The sequence below is a fragment of the Chiloscyllium plagiosum genome, chromosome 10, assembly GCF_004010195.1.
Source record: "Chiloscyllium plagiosum isolate BGI_BamShark_2017 chromosome 10, ASM401019v2, whole genome shotgun sequence".
Taxonomy (NCBI): domain Eukaryota; kingdom Metazoa; phylum Chordata; class Chondrichthyes; order Orectolobiformes; family Hemiscylliidae; genus Chiloscyllium; species Chiloscyllium plagiosum.
Genome location: NC_057719.1, coordinates 47,729,103 through 47,750,439, shown reverse-complemented (window position 1 = coordinate 47,750,439; position 21,337 = coordinate 47,729,103). Strand labels below are relative to the sequence as shown.

Below are 21,337 nucleotides of genomic sequence, written 5' to 3'. Positions count from 1 at the left end.
CACCCCCCCCCCCCTCTAGCTTATCTCTCCATGCTTCAGGCTCTCTGTCTTTATTCCTGATGAAGGGCTTTTGCCTGAAACGTCGATTTTACTGCTCCTCGGATGTTGCCTGAACTGCTGTGCTCTTCCAGCACCACTAATCCAGAACCAGTAACAATGGGCTAACTTTTCCATATGTTGGCTGTGTCAGCTTCAAGATGTTTCATGGAGGCATTCTCTTCATGAGCCCTGACAATTTTTCTCAAATTTTCTGCTGCTTGCCACATGCAGTATGTGGCTCACTTCCATGACCCCATTCTTGTATAATCTTGCATTCAACAGCAGAAGAACATAACAACAGGAGGAGGCCATTCAGCCCCTTGAGCCTGGTCCACCCTTCAATGAGATCATGGCTGGTCTTTGGCCTAATTCCATTTACCTACCTTTAGTCCATATCCTTTCATAATTTTGCTAAACAAAATTTATCCATCTCGGATTTAAAGTTGACAACTGATCCAGAATTCCAAAAATTTATAATGCTTCATGCATAGAAATGCTTACTAACCTTTTCCTGAATGCAGGAAAATCTACGTTTCAGGCAAAAGTGATTTTCCTGCTCCTCGGATGCTGCCTGACCTGCTGTGCTTTTCCAGCACCACACTCTTGACTCTAGTCTCCAGCACCTGCAGTTCTCACTTTCACCTTTTAGATTAGGTTAGATTAGATTGCCTACTGTGTGGAAACAGGCCCTTCAGCCCAACAAGTCCACACCGACCCTCCGAAGAGTAACCCACCCAGACCCACTACCCTCTGATAATTCACCTATCGCTATGGGCAATTTAGCATGGCCAATTCACCTGACCTGCACATCTTTGGACTGTGGGCAATTCACCTGACCTGCACATCTTTGGACTGTGGGAAGAATCTGGAGCACCTGGAGAAAACCCACACAGACACGGGGAGAACATGCAAACTCCACACAGACAATCACCCGAGGCTGGAATCGAATCTGGGACCCTGGTGCTGTGAGGCAGCAGTGCTAACCACTGATTTCTTGAATGGTCTGGCCCAAATTCTCAGACTATGCCCTCTAGCTCTAGAGAAAATACTCATTGGTGCTGGAATCTGACAGCAGCCGCATCGTAGGTGCAGTATTTCAACCTCAGCTGCACACCATGTCAAACATTGGCAGCCAATTCTGAAGTTGTCAAGCAGCCTAGCTTTTCACTGCTCTAAAATGCAAGACAAGACAGGGTGTTGTCTGTATCCAAGTAAGTGCAAAGTGAGTGAGCACGAAGAACACAAGTTAAGAATTCTGAAATGCACCCTGTTCATGAGATGGATACATAAACCTGTGCATAAAGTGGCCTAGGGGAGAAAGTGAGGTCTGCACTTGCTGGAGATCAGAGCTGAAAATGTGTTGCTGGAAAAGCGCAGCAGGTCAGGCAGCATCCAGGGAACAGGAGAATCGACGATTCGGGCATAAGCCCTTCTTCAGGAATGAGGAAAGTTTGTCCAGCAGGCTAAGATAAAAGGTAGGGAGGAGGGACTTGGGGGAGGGGCGTCGGAAATGTGATAGGTGGAACAAACAAACCATTATCTCCCAGACCGTCCATAACCTCATCACCTCGGGGGATCTCCCATCCACCGGGAGGTGGGACTTGGGGGAGGGGCGTCGGAAATGTGATAGGTGGAAAGAGGTCAAGGTGAGGGTGATAGGTCAGACTGGGGTGGGGGCGGAGAGGTCGGGAAGAAGATTGCAGGTTAGGAAGGCGGTGCTGAATTCGATGGATTTGACTGAGACAAGGTGGGGGGAGGGGGAATGAGGAAACTGGTGAAATCCGAGTTCATCCCTTGTGGTTGGAGGGTTCCTAGGCGGTTCCTAAGTGGCCTAGCAGTGGAATTGCAATGAAAGGTGTGGGTGAGTTCCAAACTACAGTAATGAAGTGCTGAGCTGTATCATGAGTTGGTCCAAGATATGCCATGATGATGTGGTGATAGTGGTACTTTGCTGATGCCAACATCTGTAAATGGAGGCAGTGACTGCCTTGCAGTGAACACTAAGATGTTGGGGAAGCTGACCATGATAGATGCATGGAGAAGATGCCAGTGTTCTGACTTTAAAGTTGGGAATTAGCGCCACCTAGTTTCACTCCACTGCCTGGGAGAATAGCAACTGGCATATAAATAAGGTAAGATTAGGTAATAATGAAATGTTAATACATGCAAATTGATTCCTCAGCTGTTTCCAGCAAGGTTCTCATTAGCCATTGAACATTAATGAAAAATAAGACAGTTTTATTCAAGTTGGGGATCTTTTTTTTTCATTCTCACTGTATCTGCCCAGCTTTTTTCTTGGTTCTTGCATCTCAATTCAAAGAAAAATGGTGGTGGTGATGGTTGTGGTGGTTTATGGTGGGAGTGGTGGGGGGGGGAGTAGGTCCTGTTTATTTGCGTGTATGTTTTTTTTCTGTCCATATAGCTCATTGGTGGGTTGGCATTGTTGGCTCATTTCTCAGTTGAAGGTTAAACAAATTTCATCCCTTTAGATTCAAGGGCTTAAGATCCCTAGGACAGACCTCAGCACACATTCTGGTTTAGTCCCTGACAGACCTAGTTTGATTGACAACTTGGAAGTATCCCACATCTTCACTAGATATTTCAGAAAGATTCAGCTCAATATTAGCTGGTTTATTCACAAGAGATTGAAAGTTTCTAGAAGCATGTCGATTGGGACAGCTTTTAATACTGCTTTCCAAAGGTTTATCAAAAAATCGAGAAGCTATTCAAACTGCTTCCTCTCTTCTGTCACAAAGGCTGCTGCTATTATTTAGCAGGACTGCTACACAGATGGTTACGGCACATTTTGATTGGCCACAGCCGTTTAAAGGTTTCACCAGAACTGTTATTTCAGCCCTCTCAGCAGCATTAAACCTAAGAAGAGGATACTGGGGAGGGTAACATATTGGTAACATTACTGGATTAATGTTCCACAGACACCAGGACAGTTGAGGGAATTTAAATGCAGGGAATAAACCTGGAAGACAATGTTACTCTCATTAATTATGATCAAAGAACTATTAAACTACCACTTAAGAAAAAAAAATCAATTTCACTTGTGGCCTTTATCTACTGTTCTACTCTGGTCTGGCCTTCATGTGATTGCAGATCTACAGCTAGGTAGTTGACAGATCACTGTCCTCTGAAATGATCTAGTGAGCCACTGGGTTGTATTCAACTGCTACACCATATGTACTGCGCTGATTTAAGAAGGTGATGCCCCCGACCTTTAGGCAGACAACTGAAGATGTGTAATAACTCTAGGCTTCTCTGGAGTGCTCATTTTACAAGAACAATTTGTAATCCAAACCTGCTGTCAGCATCAAATGATGCTTCCAGGGTGAAATTATCAGAAGTCACTGGTGGACTCATATGGACAGGTGGTGTTTCCACTTGCTGCTGACGGGGCAACTACCCCATGATATCAAGAGCATTTTATACATATTGGTTTAAAGCAGATATAGTGGAAGAAAATTATATCATTGAGTAATTGTTTGTTTGCATTTGATGTACTGAGGCACTGAGGTAAATCTTATTTTGTTTTTTCAATAGGTCTCAGTAATGCTGAAATTGCCCTTATGGTGATCCTTAATATTATAGCAATTGCCACATATGCTATCTTCTTTGAACTTTGGAACTATTTACACAATAATATTATAAGTGACTCAATCAGAGAGAAGACGCTGTTGGTCCTTGGCATATTCCCTGTAAGTAGCAAGTTCTAGTGCATTACTATACTGGTGTATTGCACAGGTACAGGTATTTGTAGTAATATTTGTATGTTACGATTTGGCTGGTCTTAATAAAGTTTCAGTACACTGCAAGTAGGCACCATTCACAGAGAATAATCTCTCTACAATATTTGGTTCTTTAGTTTTAAAATTAAGATTCAAACAATTCACTATGTAAAATAATGTATGAATTGCCTCCTTCTCCCACAATTTTATTCAAATGTCTTGCTGTCATTTCTGACGTTTAAGACTAGGTTCTAACGTTTATTTTTGGATAGAGAAGTTCACTGTTAAAATGGAGAACTCAATCTTCCACATAGTTTGCAAAAATCTTTGATTTTCACAGTACTGGTTTTGATTGTAGATAGAGTTTGAATTTCTGGAGCAGGATGGCAGGTGGATTTCCTGGTAAACAGGGTGCAAGGGATAAGTGGTTGGGTACAGTTCCAACAGTTTTAACACTGCCCCAAGTGACAGCTCTTTATGTGTGAACACTGAATGTTTCTTTAGCTTGCTAATTCTTTTGAGATGAATATAAAAACATAAAATGGATACAATCCGAAAAACCTAATTTACTACTCAACAGTGAACAGTTTAAATTGTTACCTTTCTGAGACAGAGAGGATCATTGTCATTGAAATAGTTATTATTTCAATGTCAAAAATCTTGCTTATATCCAGCCCTAATTTTCAGTCTTGAGTTTATTGGACAATCAATGCACAAATCCAACAAGTTCTTGAAAACAACATGTAAAATGTTATTTGTGTAAGCTGAAGGGTGGCAAATTTGAGATTCAAATCTCATAAATATCTTTCAATCCTTGAACTTGCTAGCCAATTTGTGTATTAATAATGACATATAGTGTCATAGGGTCATAGAGATGTACAGCATGGAAACAGACCCTTCAGTCCATACCATCCATGTCGACTAGATATCCCAACCCAATCTAGTCTCACCTGCCAGCACCCAGCCCATATCCCTCCAAACTCTTCCGATTCAAAAACCCATCCAAATGCCTCTTAAATGTAGCAATTGTACCAGCCTCCACCATATCCTCTGGTAGCTCACTCCATACCCGTACCATGCTCTGTGTGAAAAAGTTGCCCGTAGGTCTCTTTTATATCTTTCCCCTCTCACCCTAAACCTATGCCCTCTAGTTCTGGACTTCCCTGACCCCAGGGAAAATACTTTGCCTATTTACCCTATCCATGCCCCTCATAATTTTGTAAACCTCTACAAGGTCATCCCTCAGCCTCAGATGCTCCAGGGAAAACCATCCCAGTCTGTTCAGCCTCTCCCTATAGCTCAAATCCTCCAACCCTGGCAACATCCTTGTAAATCTCTTCTGAACCCTTTCGAGTTTCACAACATCTTTCCGATAAGGAGACCAGAATTACATGCAACATTCCAAAGGTGGCCAAACCAATGTCCTAACCAACAGCCGCAACATGACCTCCCAACACCTGTACTCAATACTCTGACCAATAAAGGAAAGCATACCACTATCCTATCTACTGCGACTCCACTTTCAAGGAGCTAAGAACCTGCACTCCATGGTCTCTTTGTTCAGCAACACTCCCTAGGACCTTACCATTAAGTGTAGAAATCCTGCTCAGATTTGCTTTCCCAGAATGCAGCGCTTCACATTTATCTGAATTAAACTCCATCTGCCACTTCTCAGCCTATTGGCCCATCTGGTCAAGATCCTGTTGTAATCTGAGGCAGCCTTCTTCGCTGTCCACTACACCTCCAATTTTGGTGTCATCTGCAAACTTACCAACTGTAAGTTGGATGTTCGCATCCAAATCATTTATGTAAATGAGAAAAAGTAGAGGACCCAACACTGATCCTTGTGACACTCCGCTGGTCACAGGCCCCCAGTCTGAAAAACAACCCTCCACCACCACCTTTGAGCCAGTTCTGTATCCAAATGGCTAGTTCTCTCTGTATTCCGTGAGATCTAACCTTGCTAATCAGTCTCCCATGGGAAACCTTGTCGAATGCCTCGTCCTTTGAAGTCTCTCAATGTAAAAATGACTAATAGAATGAAAAATGGCATTGAGTTCAGATTGATATGTTCATTACAGCTGGATGCTCATTAAACCTATCAATCTTAAAACATTTCGTATGTATAAAACAGTTTAGTAGCTGTAAATCATGTGCAAAAGATCATGTTCTTTTTCTCTTAGGTAACTACTATTGTCTACCAATTGGGGATGTTTGTTCCACGAGCTGGAACTTTGGTTGATTTTGTGGCAGCAGTGTAAGTAACATTGAAGAAATCTTTTGGTATAAGAATGGTGAATTCATTTTAGTACCTGATATGATTTTCTCCATTTTATAGTTATGCGTGCGTAGCTTTGTTTGTTTTTTTCCATCTTGCAATAAGTTACCTTGGTGGAGCAACTGAAGCCATTGATAAGCTGCAGTATGTGGACGCTTCATTGAACGTGGGGCCTTGTTGCTGTTGCTGCATGTGTCTTCCAAAAGTCAGGATAAACAGGTAAATATGTTTACTTATGATTGGTTAACTTTTCATTTATTAATTGCCTAAAATAAATGCTAATATTTATTTTCTGGGAGGTTTAAATATGTATTTCAGTGGGTAAATTTTACCTTGAATTTGAAAATTGATTTTAATTTTAGTTTTCCCTCCAATAATTTTCTTTTGAGAGGACCAGCAATTTAGCTGAACACTCTACAGTAAAGTTCTACATTGGAAGTATAACCTCATAAAATCTACTTTCTTATGAGCTGGATAGACCAATTTGTTGTTGATGCTCATGGTGAACCAGTCACCAGAAAATAATAACACCTATTCTACCTGTTCCATCATGTAACTATTACTAAGAACAATGAATGATAAAAATTATTTAAATTATATAAAAATTACTAAAATTATTCTTTTTGACATTTTCTGTTGCCGTAAATGTAAAGCCATTACCAAACAGTTTTATTTGCTTTTTTCTTTTTTTCTGTTTTCCTTAATGTCTCCTTGTATCATTTTTCTGTTGGAGAAATTGACTTAAGTTTGGACTTGGTTCAAAGCTACAGCCTAGTTTAGATTGAAATTAGATAGTTAGTTACATTTTCAATGAAAACATGAGTTGTATTTCTTTATGCATTACATAATTTACTTTAAAGAGGTTAACACCTTCATTAAAAGCAAGATTAGTGTGAAAAGTGAAATTATGTTTACATCATAAGAAAGGTGAAATTTAATTTGACTGCAGCAAGTTCCCACAATTAGCAATAAGAGATTTATTTCTGTTACTGCTCTGGGTCTGAGGGACAAATATTGGCCAAGATGAAAAAGCTTTTCAAATTAATGTCATGTGATCATTCATTTCCAACACTGCTTGTGGCCTCTAGTCTTAAACTTTAGAAATGGTTCAGGGGGTTTCCCCAAGATACAGGCACTCCTCTCTCCCTTTCTCTCACTTTCTTTTTTTCTCTCTCACATCTCCAGCTCAATCTGTAGGTCTACCGATGTGTAATTTCTGGAGGACCTCTGGAGGCTGCCTGCTATCCTTAATTTATTTTTAATCAATCTGTTTGGTCATGTTATGACACACCTCTATGGTCGTCACATCCTTAGTTTGGCCTTGAACGCAGACCTTCTGGTCCAGAGGCAGGGAGACCACCACCCTGTCACATTTTGGCAATGGTAGCCATCCATAATTGGATGAGAAATGGCTTTCTGGATGCCAATTTGCCTGGCACTGAAGGATCGTTTCAGGAATCTAACTCTGGTAGGGTTTCTTGACTTGATATTCTCCCTCCACCAAATTTATGTAAGATTGTATCCTGGGAGTGACAGTCAACCAAAAGAGAAGTTTGAGGTTCTAAGTGATTTAAAAACAGTTCATTAAGTAGTTTATTAAGAATCAAAGTTTTAAAAATAATGCATCAGGTAAGTAGGCAGGAGAAGCATATAACCCATGACAAGCAAGGATGGTTTACTGTCCCAGATGACTGATGAAGCCAATTTCTGCCACTGGGGGTGGCAGACATTTCTAATCAGTTTTTAGCTTTCGCCTCTTCTGTTCGATGCCTTTCAAGCTGAGGTCCTGGGAAGCATCCTTTCCCAATCGTCTTTTGTTTGATGAGGACTGACTAGCATGGATCACTTCAAAAAAATCTTTTCCTGTCCTTAATGATTTATTCATTTTTGAGAGGCTGTTTTTAACCTTTTCTAGGTTGGTTTTTGAATGGGTTTTGAGGTCTAGCCTTATCAGGGATGTCTGTACAAAAGACATGTTCTTTGCAACCGGAGAGACCTGTTCTACACTTTATAACTAGCAAAGCTTTCTTCATAATATCAATGCATTTCTAAATATTTTATGAAGTTATTATAAAGCATTTTTTTTACATTCCTGACCTGAGAGAAAATTTCAGCTCACATCACTAATAATGAAACATATCTTCAGTGGTGCACTGCATACTACGCCCAAGTTATATGCTCAGGTCTCTGGAAACAAACTTAACCCAGGAACCACTGACGTCTGATTTTCAATATTCATGTTATTTACTTAATCCTGTTCTGAGGAAGGGTCACCAGACCTGAAACATTAACTCTGATTTATCTTCACAGATGCTGCCAGACCTTCTGAGCTTTTCCAGCAATTTTGTCTCTGATTTACAGCATCCGCAGTTCTTTCAGCTTTTATTTACTTAATTGTTCAATAGTTCATTATCCTTTTAAGTCAGTGAATTTTTTTGAAGTTCATACATTGTTATTGGCCAAAGATGGGTATAAATTGAAGGAAAGATAATCTGTTTTCTATGAGGTCAATTGGTATACTTGGAAAACTCACTGCTCCTCTTTAAATTTTGCACACTTCACTTGACAGATGAGGTGTCAGTTCAATATAACGTCAAAGATCAGCACTTCTCTCAGTTATATTCATATCAATTTATACCAATTACTCAATTCATTCCACATAATATCAAGACACTGAACACACATGACGCTATCATAGGCTATTGACACTGACAATATTCTGACAATTGTACTGAATATAAACAAAGAATTGTAGATGCTAGAAATCTGAAACAAAAACAAAAATTGCTGGAGAAACTCGGTAGACCTTGCAGCATCTGCAGAGAAAAAGAAGAGTTAACATTTCGAGTCCAGTGACCCATACTTCTAAATTGGGTTTTTGATTAGTCCAAGTTGCTTTGAGCTTTTTGGAAGGATTTCCACCATGAGGCCTAGTGATTTTTTTTGTTATCCTTATCTGACCAAATATACCCTATTAACTATCTACCATATACCTACAGTATCTGTTATGCTCAATTCGAGCCTAATTTTACCACATGCTATTACTAGAACAACATCCAACTCAGTCGATATCCCAGGATTCATAGGCTTCCCTTGCACCTAAAGGTAATAGTAAAGTTGCCATAGTCTTACCAGACCTTGGATTGATCTGCCGTTAGAGAGAGATGACTGGTGGTGGTTTAACCTGAAGGTCACCCCACCTCAGGAGAGGGGAAAGGCTGAGAAGGAAAGTCCTTCATAGTAAACTCAGCCAGTGCAGAAATTCAACTCATGATGTTATTCTGCATCGCAAACCAGCTATCCAGCTAACTGAGCCCCCCCATTCCCTTTCCACCTGCATCATCTTTAATAGCCTGTCGAGCACCCAAAGAGCTTCTCTGTATGGTTCCCAGACATGGCAGGCAAAGTGAAATTGGTGCCTCACTTTGTGGATAGAGACCAGGTGGGGCGGTACAGATATTTTCTTTCCCAGGACTAGCAGTGGAAATCGCAATACCACACCACACCAGCCTGGTCCAAGGTTACTGACTGGAATAAGTCATTCTCAGCTACCCAGGCAATGCTCAGCACTGTAAGATGTAGGTCAATGACCTTTTTCACGGTGCGAGTGTAAGTGCCACTATCTTCTCTCTGCTACCCCACATTCATTCTCTCTCTGCTACTATGCTAATGTCCCACCAAGGCTTGTGCTCTATGACTCACACTATTGCCTGCAACATCTTCCCACCACAAGGTCCAACACCACAAACCCTGCATGCCCTCGATCCAGCATCTCACTCTCTCGGGCCACCTCCCTAACTGCACCAACAGTAGTAGCTCTGCCACCTACTTACATCTCCCATTGTACCTGGCTCTCTCTTATTCCAAGAAGAAGTAAAGCCCCCAGTAAGCCAGAAAGACTCAAGAGAAGTGACGGGTTACCCTGATATTCACCTCCCTACCCCTTTTGTGGAAAGCAACCTGACTCTGAATGCTCTGAGTGGCTGGCTGACAATGTCCAAGCCCTTGGATTGAAATTGCAAGCTGCCTTTGATTTATTGAGCAGAGATACTCTGAGCAAATATTATCCCTCTTGACTGGACTGAAGCCTGCTGACAAACATGACAAACTTCCTTCTGTTGTGTCTGCACTAAATGCCAAGGCAAGACAAAAGTAATATGACCCTGGTATCTCTGACTGAGTAGGCAAAGCTTAAAATGACAAGGGAAGGTGATGCAAGGCAGGGATGTTGAAAGCATCCAGGTAGGCTTAGAGAGAATGAGCTCTATGATAACAAGCAAAGAGCCCAGAGGTGCAGCCTAGTCTAATCTATGAATGGGTGTGTGTTCCAGAGTGTACAATGTCCTTGTTGCAGCATTACAATGATAATTGTCAGTGGATATCTAGCTATCAATAGCCCAAGATGCAGCATTGAGATGCAGAAGTGTTCTAAGAGTGGAGTGGAGTTGTACCATGAAGATTCTTAGAGACTTGGACATATCAGGCGTCAGTGGCTGTGGCCAGTGCCCCTGAGTGCCACCTGAAATGGCAGTGCCCAGTTCCAATATGGAATGTCCTTCAGTGCAAGTGGTGAGCTAAATTCGCCAGGAACCTGCTCTGATTTCCAGATTGAGTTTTATTGATGTCCAGCCTATTAGCATGTTTGATAAGGTAGGAACCTGATTATCAATGAACTGAATTAGGCTATTAACAATGCATTTAACATGCAATAATCCCCCTTAAATAGCAACTAGCAAAAAAACTCACCTTGCTACTTGTCAAAGGTATAAATGTTGGAATGAGATTCTCCTGATATTATGATCAGCCTCACCCATCTGCTTACCCAATTCTGCCACAAATTCCACCATTGCCCACGTTGCTCAGTCTCTTATCAAGATTTAGCTGCATCACTCTACTCTCAATCATTAGTAAAGTGATGGAAGTGGTTATCAACAAGGCCAATAAACAGCATTTGCTTAGCAATAACCTGCTTAGTTCTGAAAATAAAAAACAAAAAGTGCTAGAGAAACTCCATATGTGGAAAGAGGATCAGAGTTTCAAGTTTCTCTTTGGAACTAAACAGCTGGAAAATTATGGTTTAAAAGTTGTTGACAAAAGGGGCAAAGAGTTATTGGGACAGTTGGTGACCACGCAAAAGGTAATGGTGGCAAAAGAGTGATATTTATACAAAATAGGTGTTAATGATAGATGAGAATAGTCAAAAATGGATTGGCTTTACAGAGAGGAAATCCCCACAAACAAGAGACCTGTGGGGTGGTGGGGTGTGGGGTTAGGGAGTTGGGAAGGTGTAACCAAAACGGAGGACTGTGTTCATGTTCTAAAGTTATTGAATACAAATTAAGTCTAAACTCTGTAAGGTGCTTAGGTGGAAAATGATGTGCTGTTCCTCCACCTTGCGTTGGGCTTCACTAGAACATTGCAGCAGCTCTAGGATGGAAATATGAGCACTGGGGTAAAAGGATATATTGAAATAACAAGCAGCCAGAAAGATTGAGTTCATTCCTCTGGACAGAAAGGAGGTGTGCCACAAAGTGATCACCCAGACTGAATTTGGTCTCACAAATGTAAAGGATACCAAACTGTGAATACTGTGGACTAGATTGAATGAAGTACAAGTAATTGATGCTATATCTTGAAATGTATTTAGTCCCTAGACAGTGAGAAGAGAAAAGATAAAAGGGCAAGTGTTTCACCTTTTGTAATTACATTAGAATGTGCCATCAGGGTTGAGGAAATATTAGGAGTGACTGAAGATTGGATTATGATGCATGGTGGGAATAATGCCTGTGGAATGCTGACAAGGGAGGTGAGGGAAATATGTGTTCAGTAGTGGCACCTGCTGGAACAGTGGAAATGGCGGAAGATGATGACAATTCCTCTTCTTATCATAGCCTTGGTTCAAACATGAACAAAATAACTTAACTCCAGAGGTGTGGTGAGAGGGATTGCCTTGATATCAAGGCTGCATATGACCAAGTATGTCATCAAGGAGTCTGTGCAAAGCTAGAGTCGAGAGGGGAGCTTTCTCTGTGTTGAAGTCATACCTGGCACAAAGGAAAATGGTTGTGGTTGTTGGAAGTCAGTCATCTCAGCTCTAAGACATATTGCAGAAGTTCCTCAGGGCAGTGTCCTAGACCCAACAATCTTCAGCTATGTCATCAATGACCTTCTCTCCATCATAAGGTCAGAAGTGAGGATGTTTGATGTTGATTGTGCAATGTTTAGCATCATTTGCAATTCCTCAGAAACTGAATCAGTTCATGGGCAAATGTAGCGAGAGCTGGACAATGTCCAAATTTGGGCTGACAAGTGGCAATATTTGAACCACACAAATTCCAGGCAGTGACTATCTCCAACAAGACAGAATTGTCCATTGACATTGAATAGCATTACCATCACTGAATCCCTCACAACCACCAAGGTGTGGATAACCATTAAAAAGAAATTGATGAGCCATTTAAATACTGTGGCTACAAGAGAAAGAATCCTGCATGAGCAACTCACTGCCTGACACTCCCTAAGCATATTCACCATCTACAAGACACTCAGTTAAGAATGTGGTGAAATACTCTACACTTGCCTGGATGAGCGCAATTCCAACAACACTCAAGAAGCTTGCCACCTTCGAGGACAAAACAGTGATGGCTTAATGGTATTATCGCTAGACTTTACTCCAAAGAAATAGGTAACGGTAGGGCGGCACGGTGGCTCAGTGGTTATCATTGCTGCCTTACAGCACCAGGGACCCGAGTTTGATTACAGCCTCAGGCGACTGTCTGTGTGGAGTTTGCACATGCTCCCCGTCTCTGGGTGGGTTTTCTCCGGGTGCTCCAGTTTCCTCCCAGAGTCCAAAGATGTGCAGGTTAGGTGAATTGGCCATTCTAAATTGCCCATAATGTTTAGGGATGTGTAGGCTAGGTGCATTAATTAGGGTAAATATAGAGTAATAGGATAGGTGAATGGGTCTGGGTGGGACACTTTCGGAGCATCAGTGTGGACTTGTCATGCCAAATGGCCTGTTACCACACCATAGGGATTCTATTCTATGATCAGCTGGGTTGATTGGCATCACATCCAGAAACATTCACTCTCTCCACCACCAATGTTCAGAAGCAGCGCAGTATTCTATCTACATGTTTTAGAGCAGAAATTCACTAAGGCTCCTTAGCACCTTCTAATCCTAAGGTTGAACACAAACCATACAACCATCTGGAAGGATAAGGGCAGCAAATACAATGGAACACCACCAGATGCAAGTGCCCTCCAAGGCACTCACCACACTGATGTGGAATTGTATCATTGTTCCTTCAATGTCATCAGGTCAAAATCCTGGAACTCCCCCCTTAACTTGTTGTGTCTAATTACACCAAATGGAATGCAATGGTTCAAGAAAGCATCTCATCACCACCTTCTCAAGGACAACTCAGGAAGGGCACTAAATACTGACCAGTCAGTGATGTCCACATCCAAGAATGAATAAATAAAAACTCAATGTTATTCTGGCTCAGATCTGAGTGAGAACAAATTGTGAGAACAAGCTAATATTTCTAAATGCTATAAGGTGAATGCAAAGTATTTCTCTTTTATCCATTATCTATGAGTTAAAATCAACAACAATGAGAACAATTCTGAAATATGTAAGATGGGAAACCAACTGAAAAATAAATGACACCACACTTAAGGCAGCACAGTGGCTCAGTAGTTAGCACTGCAGCCTCACAGCGCCAGGCACCTGGGTTAGATTCCCGCCTCGGGCGACTGTCTGTGTGGTGTTTGCTCATTCTCCCCGTGTCTGCATGGGTTTCCTCCCACAATCCAAAGATATGCATGTCAGGTGAATTAGCCATGCTGAATTGCCCATAGTGTTAGGTGCATTAGTCAGAGGTAAATGTAGGGTAATGGGTCTGGGTTGGTTACTCTTTGGAAGGTCGGTGTGATCTTGTTGGGCCGAAGTTCCTATTTCCATACTGGAGGGAATCTAATGTCATCATTACCTACATTGAAATTCATATAACACAGTATTGCCCACATGGTTGCCTGAAGCTACTTAGTAAGCTCAGTGCTTCAACAAGCTAATCGTCCACAGGCTGTAACAAGTGTGGTGAAAAGATGCTTTGATTCATTAATGGGCTGACATCTGATTTATGTAATAATCAAAACGTACCTCAACAAATCTTTGTCAGCTGGGAAGACAGATAAATGTTCATCTAATATTGGTTAGGCCACTTTTGGAATATTGCGTGCAATTCTGGTCTTCCTATTGGAAAGATGTTGTGAAACTTGAAAGAGTTCAGAGAAGATTTACAAGGATGTTGCCAGGGTTGGAGGATTTGAACTATAGGGAGAAGTTGAATAGGCTAGGATTGTTTTCCCTGGAACATCGGAGGCTGAGGGGTAACCTTATAGAGGTTTATAAAATCATGAGGGGCATGGATAGGATAAATAGACGAAATCTTTTCCCTGGGGTGGGGGAGTCCAGAACTAGAGGCATAGTTTTAGGGTGAGAAAGGAAAGATATAAAAGAGACCAAAGGGGCAACTTTTTCATGCAGAGAGTGGTACGTGTATGGAATGAGTTGCCAGAGAAAGTGGTGGAGGCTGGTAGAATTGCAACATTTAAAAGGCATCTGGATGGGTATATGAACAGGAAGGGTTTGGAGGGATATGAGCTGGGTCCTGGCAGGTGAGACTAGATTAGGTTGGGATAGCTGGTCAGCTTGGACCGAAGGGTCTATTTCCATGCTGTACATCTCTATGACTCTATGAACTCATTTTTGTACTGAAAACATATATTGTCACTTTAACACAAGGCTAATTATTTCACAGAAAAGCTTATAGAATTCTTCGAATTGGCATCTTGCAGACGTTGATTCTACAACCTTTGCTTCAGTTTATTTCGACAGTCTTGTGGGCAGATGGAAAGTTTGACAGTGGAGAGGTAACCTCTAAGATTTCTTTGTTTAAATGTTAATATGCAGATTTAGCTAACAACCCCAAGTAAGCATGATGTCTTTCAAATGGAAATTTACTCAAAATTTATTCAAGACTACTTTTTGTTAAAAAATACTTTGCATCAGTTTTAACAAAATTAAACCATTTTAAATTATATTTAATGCACCAGGAGAGGACATTTTGAACTTAAATTATGTGCTTTGTCTCGAGTAGAGTTAGTAAATATTGATCGCTGTTAGCCACCAATAGTCTCCATTATTAGCTATTCATTCTTCTCAGCTGATTGTTATCCACTCCTTTGTCGGTCCAACTATTCTTCTCTCTCTCTTGGGGTTTATCGCCACCTATCGTTTATTCCTTTCCCCCACCTCCTACCTTTTGCAGAAAAAACAACTTTTTCCGAGTTACCATCAGTTCTGAGGAAGGGTCACTGGATCCAAAACATTATCTCTGATTTCTCTCCACAGATGCTGCCAGACCTGCTGTTCTTTTTTTTATCAATTTCTGTTTTTGTTAGTAAACTTTGGACCCATTTTGTAATTTCTGTAATTCCTGACACAGTTCTAGAATTAAATTCCTTTAAATGTGAATCATTAGAAAGTTTGGAATCTTCTATATGTAATACTAAATACAGTAATGTTTTCTAATTTTTTATTTCCTGGAACATTCAGCGATACTTTCAATCTGTGACATTTTCTGTTTGAACCAATGCAAATTAGGAATAAAGTTGACATTTTCCCAGTTAATTTTGGCCTTTAAACCCTTTTGAGACTTGGGACAATAATTGCTGGTAGGCATTCCCTAATACCCTAATACCCAGGTGTAAGGGTGGCTGTATATATACCTAGAATTTACTACGCTTTATGATTGGGTTGCAGGGAGGCAAGTGGATGTTGTTGTCATAAACCTGCACCAACATATACAAGGACTTCTGTGTGTTCCAAAATTGTGGCTATGAAAATGGTAGAAATTTCCCCACACAATTTATTGTAAACTGATGTTCATTATGTCAATTATGAAAATATCTTTATACAGCAAGAGCTCGTAGGCATTTTTGTCTCTTGTTTCATGACTTTCCATAGAATTGCATAGAAATGCTGACAATGCTAAATGCTCAACATTGTAAGTGAGTATTTATTCACCACTCTATCAGCTGCATTTACTTCATTTATGTACTTTGGTTCCATATTTCTTTTCCATCAATTGTTCATCTGTTTAATTCTTAAATATTGACATTATTTAACTGTAATCATCATATCTGGTAGCACACCAAAGCGTGCTCTTGTTCCATCTCCTAAATCATAAATATTAAATCTTCTGTCCATGAACTCTCATTCTAGACCCTCAATTATTGAAAATCTCCCATTTCTGTTGGTTCAAACACAAAAGTCACAACAAACATTTGGGCAGCAATATCAGCAAAACAAAGTAAATCATTAACAACAAAATGGTAATATTCATGACTTGGAATACACTTAATTATATGGACAACAGAGGTTTTAAGAAGATAAGCACATGTAAATCCAACATAATTAAATTTGTTAAGTTTGAGGTTAAAAGTTGGTTTGACATTCAGCCTTGATACATAATGTTTCCCCAGGTTTCTGCTAATACATCCCTTGTGACTTGACAATGATCATAAACAGGATAAAGTGCTTCATCTCCATTTGATGCTTTTCTTAACTGCACATAAAAGCAACAACTTTGAGACTGAATGGTTGAGTTTATGTCATGATACTGAGCAGACCACAAACAGCTTATATATCACAGAATCATAGAATCCCTACAGTGTGGAACAGGCCCTTCAGCCCAACAAGTCCACACTGACCCTCTGAAGAGTACACCCTACATTTACCCTGACTAATGCGCCTAATCTACACATTTCTGAACACTATGGACAACTTAGCATGGCCAATTCACCTAACCTGGGCATCCTTGGAATGTGGGAGGAAACCGGAACATCCGGAGGAAACCCACACAGACACGGGGAGAGTGTGCAAACTCCACACAGTCACCCGAGGCTGGAAACGAACCCCGACCCTATAGTCTCCTCAATTTAGCGCTTCAATTGTGTAAACCTCAAGGTTTACCTTTCTTTCACTTAAATCAATGTTTACTGAGGTCTCCAATTTTATATTGCTGTGGTAGATTTAGAAAATATTTATATTGTGATGTAATAGAAAGATATTAACATGGCAGCCAAAAGGCTAGAGCTTCTTTTAAACTATACTTATCAGAGAAACTTTGTGTTGCAGGTAAATCCAAGCAATCCCTTATTTTACATGAAGATCATGCTGAACACATCTGCTCTTTTGTCTTTATATGTATTTAACTTGTCATTGAAGGCTGCCTTTGGAATTGCAGAAGCAAGCTATCATCTCAAAGCCAAATATGCAATTTTAATTATCTATATTATCCTCAGCAATCTGCAGCCATTAATTTTAGGATGTTTGGCAACCTATAATGTCATTCCGTGTGTGGATCTGTATCCCTCAAAAGACAGAGCATCAAGTAAGTGGAACCTCAATTAATATGAAATGTCACTTCCCAATAATGAACATGAAATGGTGTAGGAAGGATACTTTAATATATGGAAAAACTTTTTTTGCTATGGTAATACAGGCAATGCTTTTATTAACTTGCATTTGATAATAAATAGTGGTCTCGAGGAGATGGATGATATGTGTTGGTTTACCCAGTGATGCCTACACTCATGAATCAATATAAAAAAATGAAACTGATAGATTTTAGTATGGCATGGAATAAAGATTTGTAGTATTGCTGTAGTTTTGAATATGGTTAATTCCCTTGAATTTCTTTTAAATCAGGACTTTTGTTTGTTTACTGCTTTCACACTTTAGGGATTATAATATTCAAAGACATAACTAGGTTCAGATCTTTAGTTAAGTCTTACTGCTGCTGTCTGTTTCTACAATGTTTTTATATCTTTCTCTTCTTCAAAATTGTCCCCCCCAGGTTAATATCTAGAACAGATATTTAATTTCATCTGAATTTGGACCATCTGAACAAAATTGGGTAAGAAGTGAATGTGGCAGGCAATGTTTCCCCTAATTTTACATGGCTGCACCTCTACATAGAGGTTTCCACAGAGGGTGAGCACAATTGGCCTTTTTAAGTTATTGTGCATGCACAGCCATGCAAAGAATTTAGATGCAGTGCATTTGAATGAATAAATTGTGATGGTAGATATGGATGAGGCCACTGTGCTTCAAGGGGAGGTACTATTTGAGCTTTGTCAGATCCTGCAGTCAAAACCGTAAGACCATAAGCTATAGGAACAGAAATAGACCATTCAGCCCATTGAGTCTGCTCCATCATTTGATCGTGGTTGATATGTTTCTCAACCCCATTCTCCTGTGTTCTCCCCATAACCCTTGATCTCTTTACTAATCAAAAACCTATCCATCTCTGTCTTAAGTGCATTCAATGACTTGACCTCCACAGCCCTCTGCAGCAACGAGTTCCACAGATTATCTACCCTTTGTCTGAAATAATTTCTCCTCATCTCCCATCGAAAGTTTCATCCATTCACTCCAAGACTGTGCCCTCAGGTTTTAATCTCTTCTACTAATGGAAACATCTTCTCCACATCCACTCTATCCAAGTCTCTCAGTATTCTTTAAGTTTCAATGAGATCTCTCCCCATCCTTCAAAACTCCAGTGAGTACAGACTGAGTCCTCAATTGCTCCTCATATGACAAGCCCTGCTTCCCTGGGGCCATTCTTGTAAACCTCCTCTGGACCCCCTCCAACACCAGCACTTCTTTCCTTAGATATGGGGCCCAAAACTGCTCAGAAAATTTCAAATGTGGTCTGACCTGAGCCTTATACAGTCTCAGCAGTACATCTCTGCTTTTGTATTCAATCCTCTTGAAATTAATGCTAACATTGCATTTGCCTTCCAAATTGCCAACTGAACTTGCATGTTAACCTGAAGAGAATCCTGAACTAGGACTCTTAATTCCTAATTTGCTTCAGATTTCAGAAACCTTTTGCCATATAGAAATTAGTTTATGTCTCTATTCTTCCCACCAAAGTGTAAAACCTCACACTTTCCCAGGGCATGGGTAACACAGCCTGTAACTGTCAATGCTGATATGTCCCAATGGTTCTATCTCACTGGCTTGTTGCAGGCTGGTCAACACAGTACTTGTTACAAGTCGTCAATTATCCTCTAATTGAGGGGTGGTACTTTCTTCAGGTCTTCCATCCATATTGGGCTGCTTCAATGCTGTTTTGCCACTTGTATCCTCTCTTTAAGAGGTGTGGTTGCCTTTAAATGATGTCATTGCTATCTGCTTAGCAGCCTGGTCCAAATGGATGTGTAGCAAATAAGCATTTTGTGCTAGCTGCATGATAGTCTCAAGATTATTTTACATTTCCTGTGGCTAATACCATGTGACCACTGCATCCCCATTTTCAGGGACAATCACTTTTATAGGCCAGAAGCTATATAAATTCAAGATACTATAGCTTTAGGTTTCTGTTCCTGGAAAGCTAAACTTCCATATTACTTTCCCTTCTTTCCTTACCTGGATATAGCTATACCCTTCTCTCTAATCCTGTTTTACCAGAATACTACACTGAATCTTTAGCTCTCCAGGTTCAACACTATGGAGATTGTCCAGTATCATTACAATGACAGATATCAATAAAGAATTATATCCCAATAGGAATTGTAATGATATTACAAATATTAAAGAGGGTTTCATGATATTTATTAAAGAGTTTTCCTGATAAAGCAATTAGCAACACTCTCAATAAAACATCAATATGTCTCCTTCCTCGTTCTCTCCTTCTGGAACAATATTTCTTCCTCAAAATGCCACTCAAAACCTCTGTCTATGAAGTATCCTGGCTTTATGGTTACTAAATTAAATTTGGCAAGATTATATCCAGAAAGAAAATGAATGGCAGCAAGTAATTACATATGCAGATGGAGGTGCTGAAAACTTCTGATTTGATAAGGATATAAAGAAGATCGATATCTGAAGGAAGCAAAGGCAATTTTTTTTTCAATATTTGGATCTAGTTCTTGACAGGTCTCTTGAAACAAATCTGCCTTTTGAATTTTCATAAGGAAACAGCGCCAAACCACATTTGTAACAAAGAGCCAAATATAACACCTTTCTCTTTCCAATAATGTACTCTCCCATGTTGTTTTACCTTTTAACTTCACGCTTATATGTTTTACTCTCAATTCTTTGTTCCTATCATGCTATCAATTTTTATCTTATCAGCAGTTAATTCAGAAATGAAATATCGTGCTAACTTTTCTTGATCTTCATTAAATTCTCTAAGTTAGATTTACACTGAAAAAAAAACTAATTTATTTTACAGAAATAGACCACCATATAAAGATCCTGGAAATGTTTATCTTGCTTCTTGTCTCCAGAAAGTATTATCGCAAACAAATGCCAGAATCGAGTCCACTATATTTTGAAAATCCACTTCATACTATGCCTTGATTTGATATTTTTAATAATACGTCAAATTATGTTTGCTGTCTATAAATTAGCTATTTGTTCAAAAACTGAACCTTATAGTGACATATGGCATGAAACTTTATGAGATTTAGCTGCACAATGTGTGGGATTGACTTTTGATATTTCATAATGTCGCACAAAATGTTATTGCTAAGATAATAAAAAGGAGAAATCTTGAAAAAAAATCAATATTTTCCCTGCAGTTTCTTTTGCTTAACAGAGTGTGAGTTGTTATTCAAATGGATCTATTGTAGAAAAACTTAGAATCTCTTTCTGAGGCTGCATGAACATAGTGAGTAAGGGTACAGAACAGAAGCAGTGACATGCAAAGTGAGTTTACTTACATCCATGAAAGCATTTTCGTTATCAGTGTAATTTCCTCTAATGCCATTTTGATATCAAAACTTTGGGGCATTAGCCAGCATGAGAAACATGTACTGGAGATATGTTGATGACAGAAATCATGATTCAGCATGTAATGCTGATTTGACATCAGTGGTGTCATTTTCACCCTTGCCTCACTGGCCAGTTGTGCACAAGTGTACATATAGATTCAGAAACATGAAGACCTGTAAGCACTCTTAAAGGAATCATCAAATACCCTGAGGTTACTTTTTGATTAATTTCTATTGCCTCTGTTGGAGGCTGTGTAAATGCTTGGCGATTTGTAGAGCTGCTCAAAGTTGGCCAAGTTGATAGAGGTTTGAGGAGAAAGTGAGGACTGCAGATGCTGGTGATCAGAGCTGAAAATGTGTTGCTGGAAAAGCGCAGCAGGTCAAGGAGTAGGAGAATCGACGTTTCGGGCATGAGCCCTTCTTCAGGAAT

The 21,337-nt window shown here is 40.0% G+C and overlaps 1 protein-coding gene across 3 annotated transcripts in view; it reads left to right on the top strand.

Annotated features, from left to right (window-relative positions):
- LOC122553620 (organic solute transporter subunit alpha-like) overlaps window positions 1-20,713 on the top strand; it is a 46,112-nt gene extending 25,399 nt beyond the window's left edge. For 2 of the 3 annotated variants that reach the window (XM_043697709.1, XM_043697707.1), the window contains 6 exons: window positions 3,592-3,746; window positions 5,960-6,033; window positions 6,115-6,273; window positions 14,880-14,991; window positions 17,261-17,516; window positions 20,367-20,713. In XM_043697709.1, coding sequence (XP_043553644.1) covers window positions 3,618-3,746; window positions 5,960-6,033; window positions 6,115-6,273; window positions 14,880-14,991; window positions 17,261-17,516; window positions 20,367-20,494 — 858 coding nt within the window. In that variant the 5' untranslated portion in view covers window positions 3,592-3,617 and the 3' untranslated portion in view covers window positions 20,495-20,713. The remainder of the gene's footprint in view (window positions 1-3,591; window positions 3,747-5,959; window positions 6,034-6,114; window positions 6,274-14,879; window positions 14,992-17,260; window positions 17,517-20,366) is intronic. The other variant, XM_043697708.1, reaches the window with a different exon arrangement.
- Window positions 20,714-21,337: the final 624 nt, after the last annotated feature.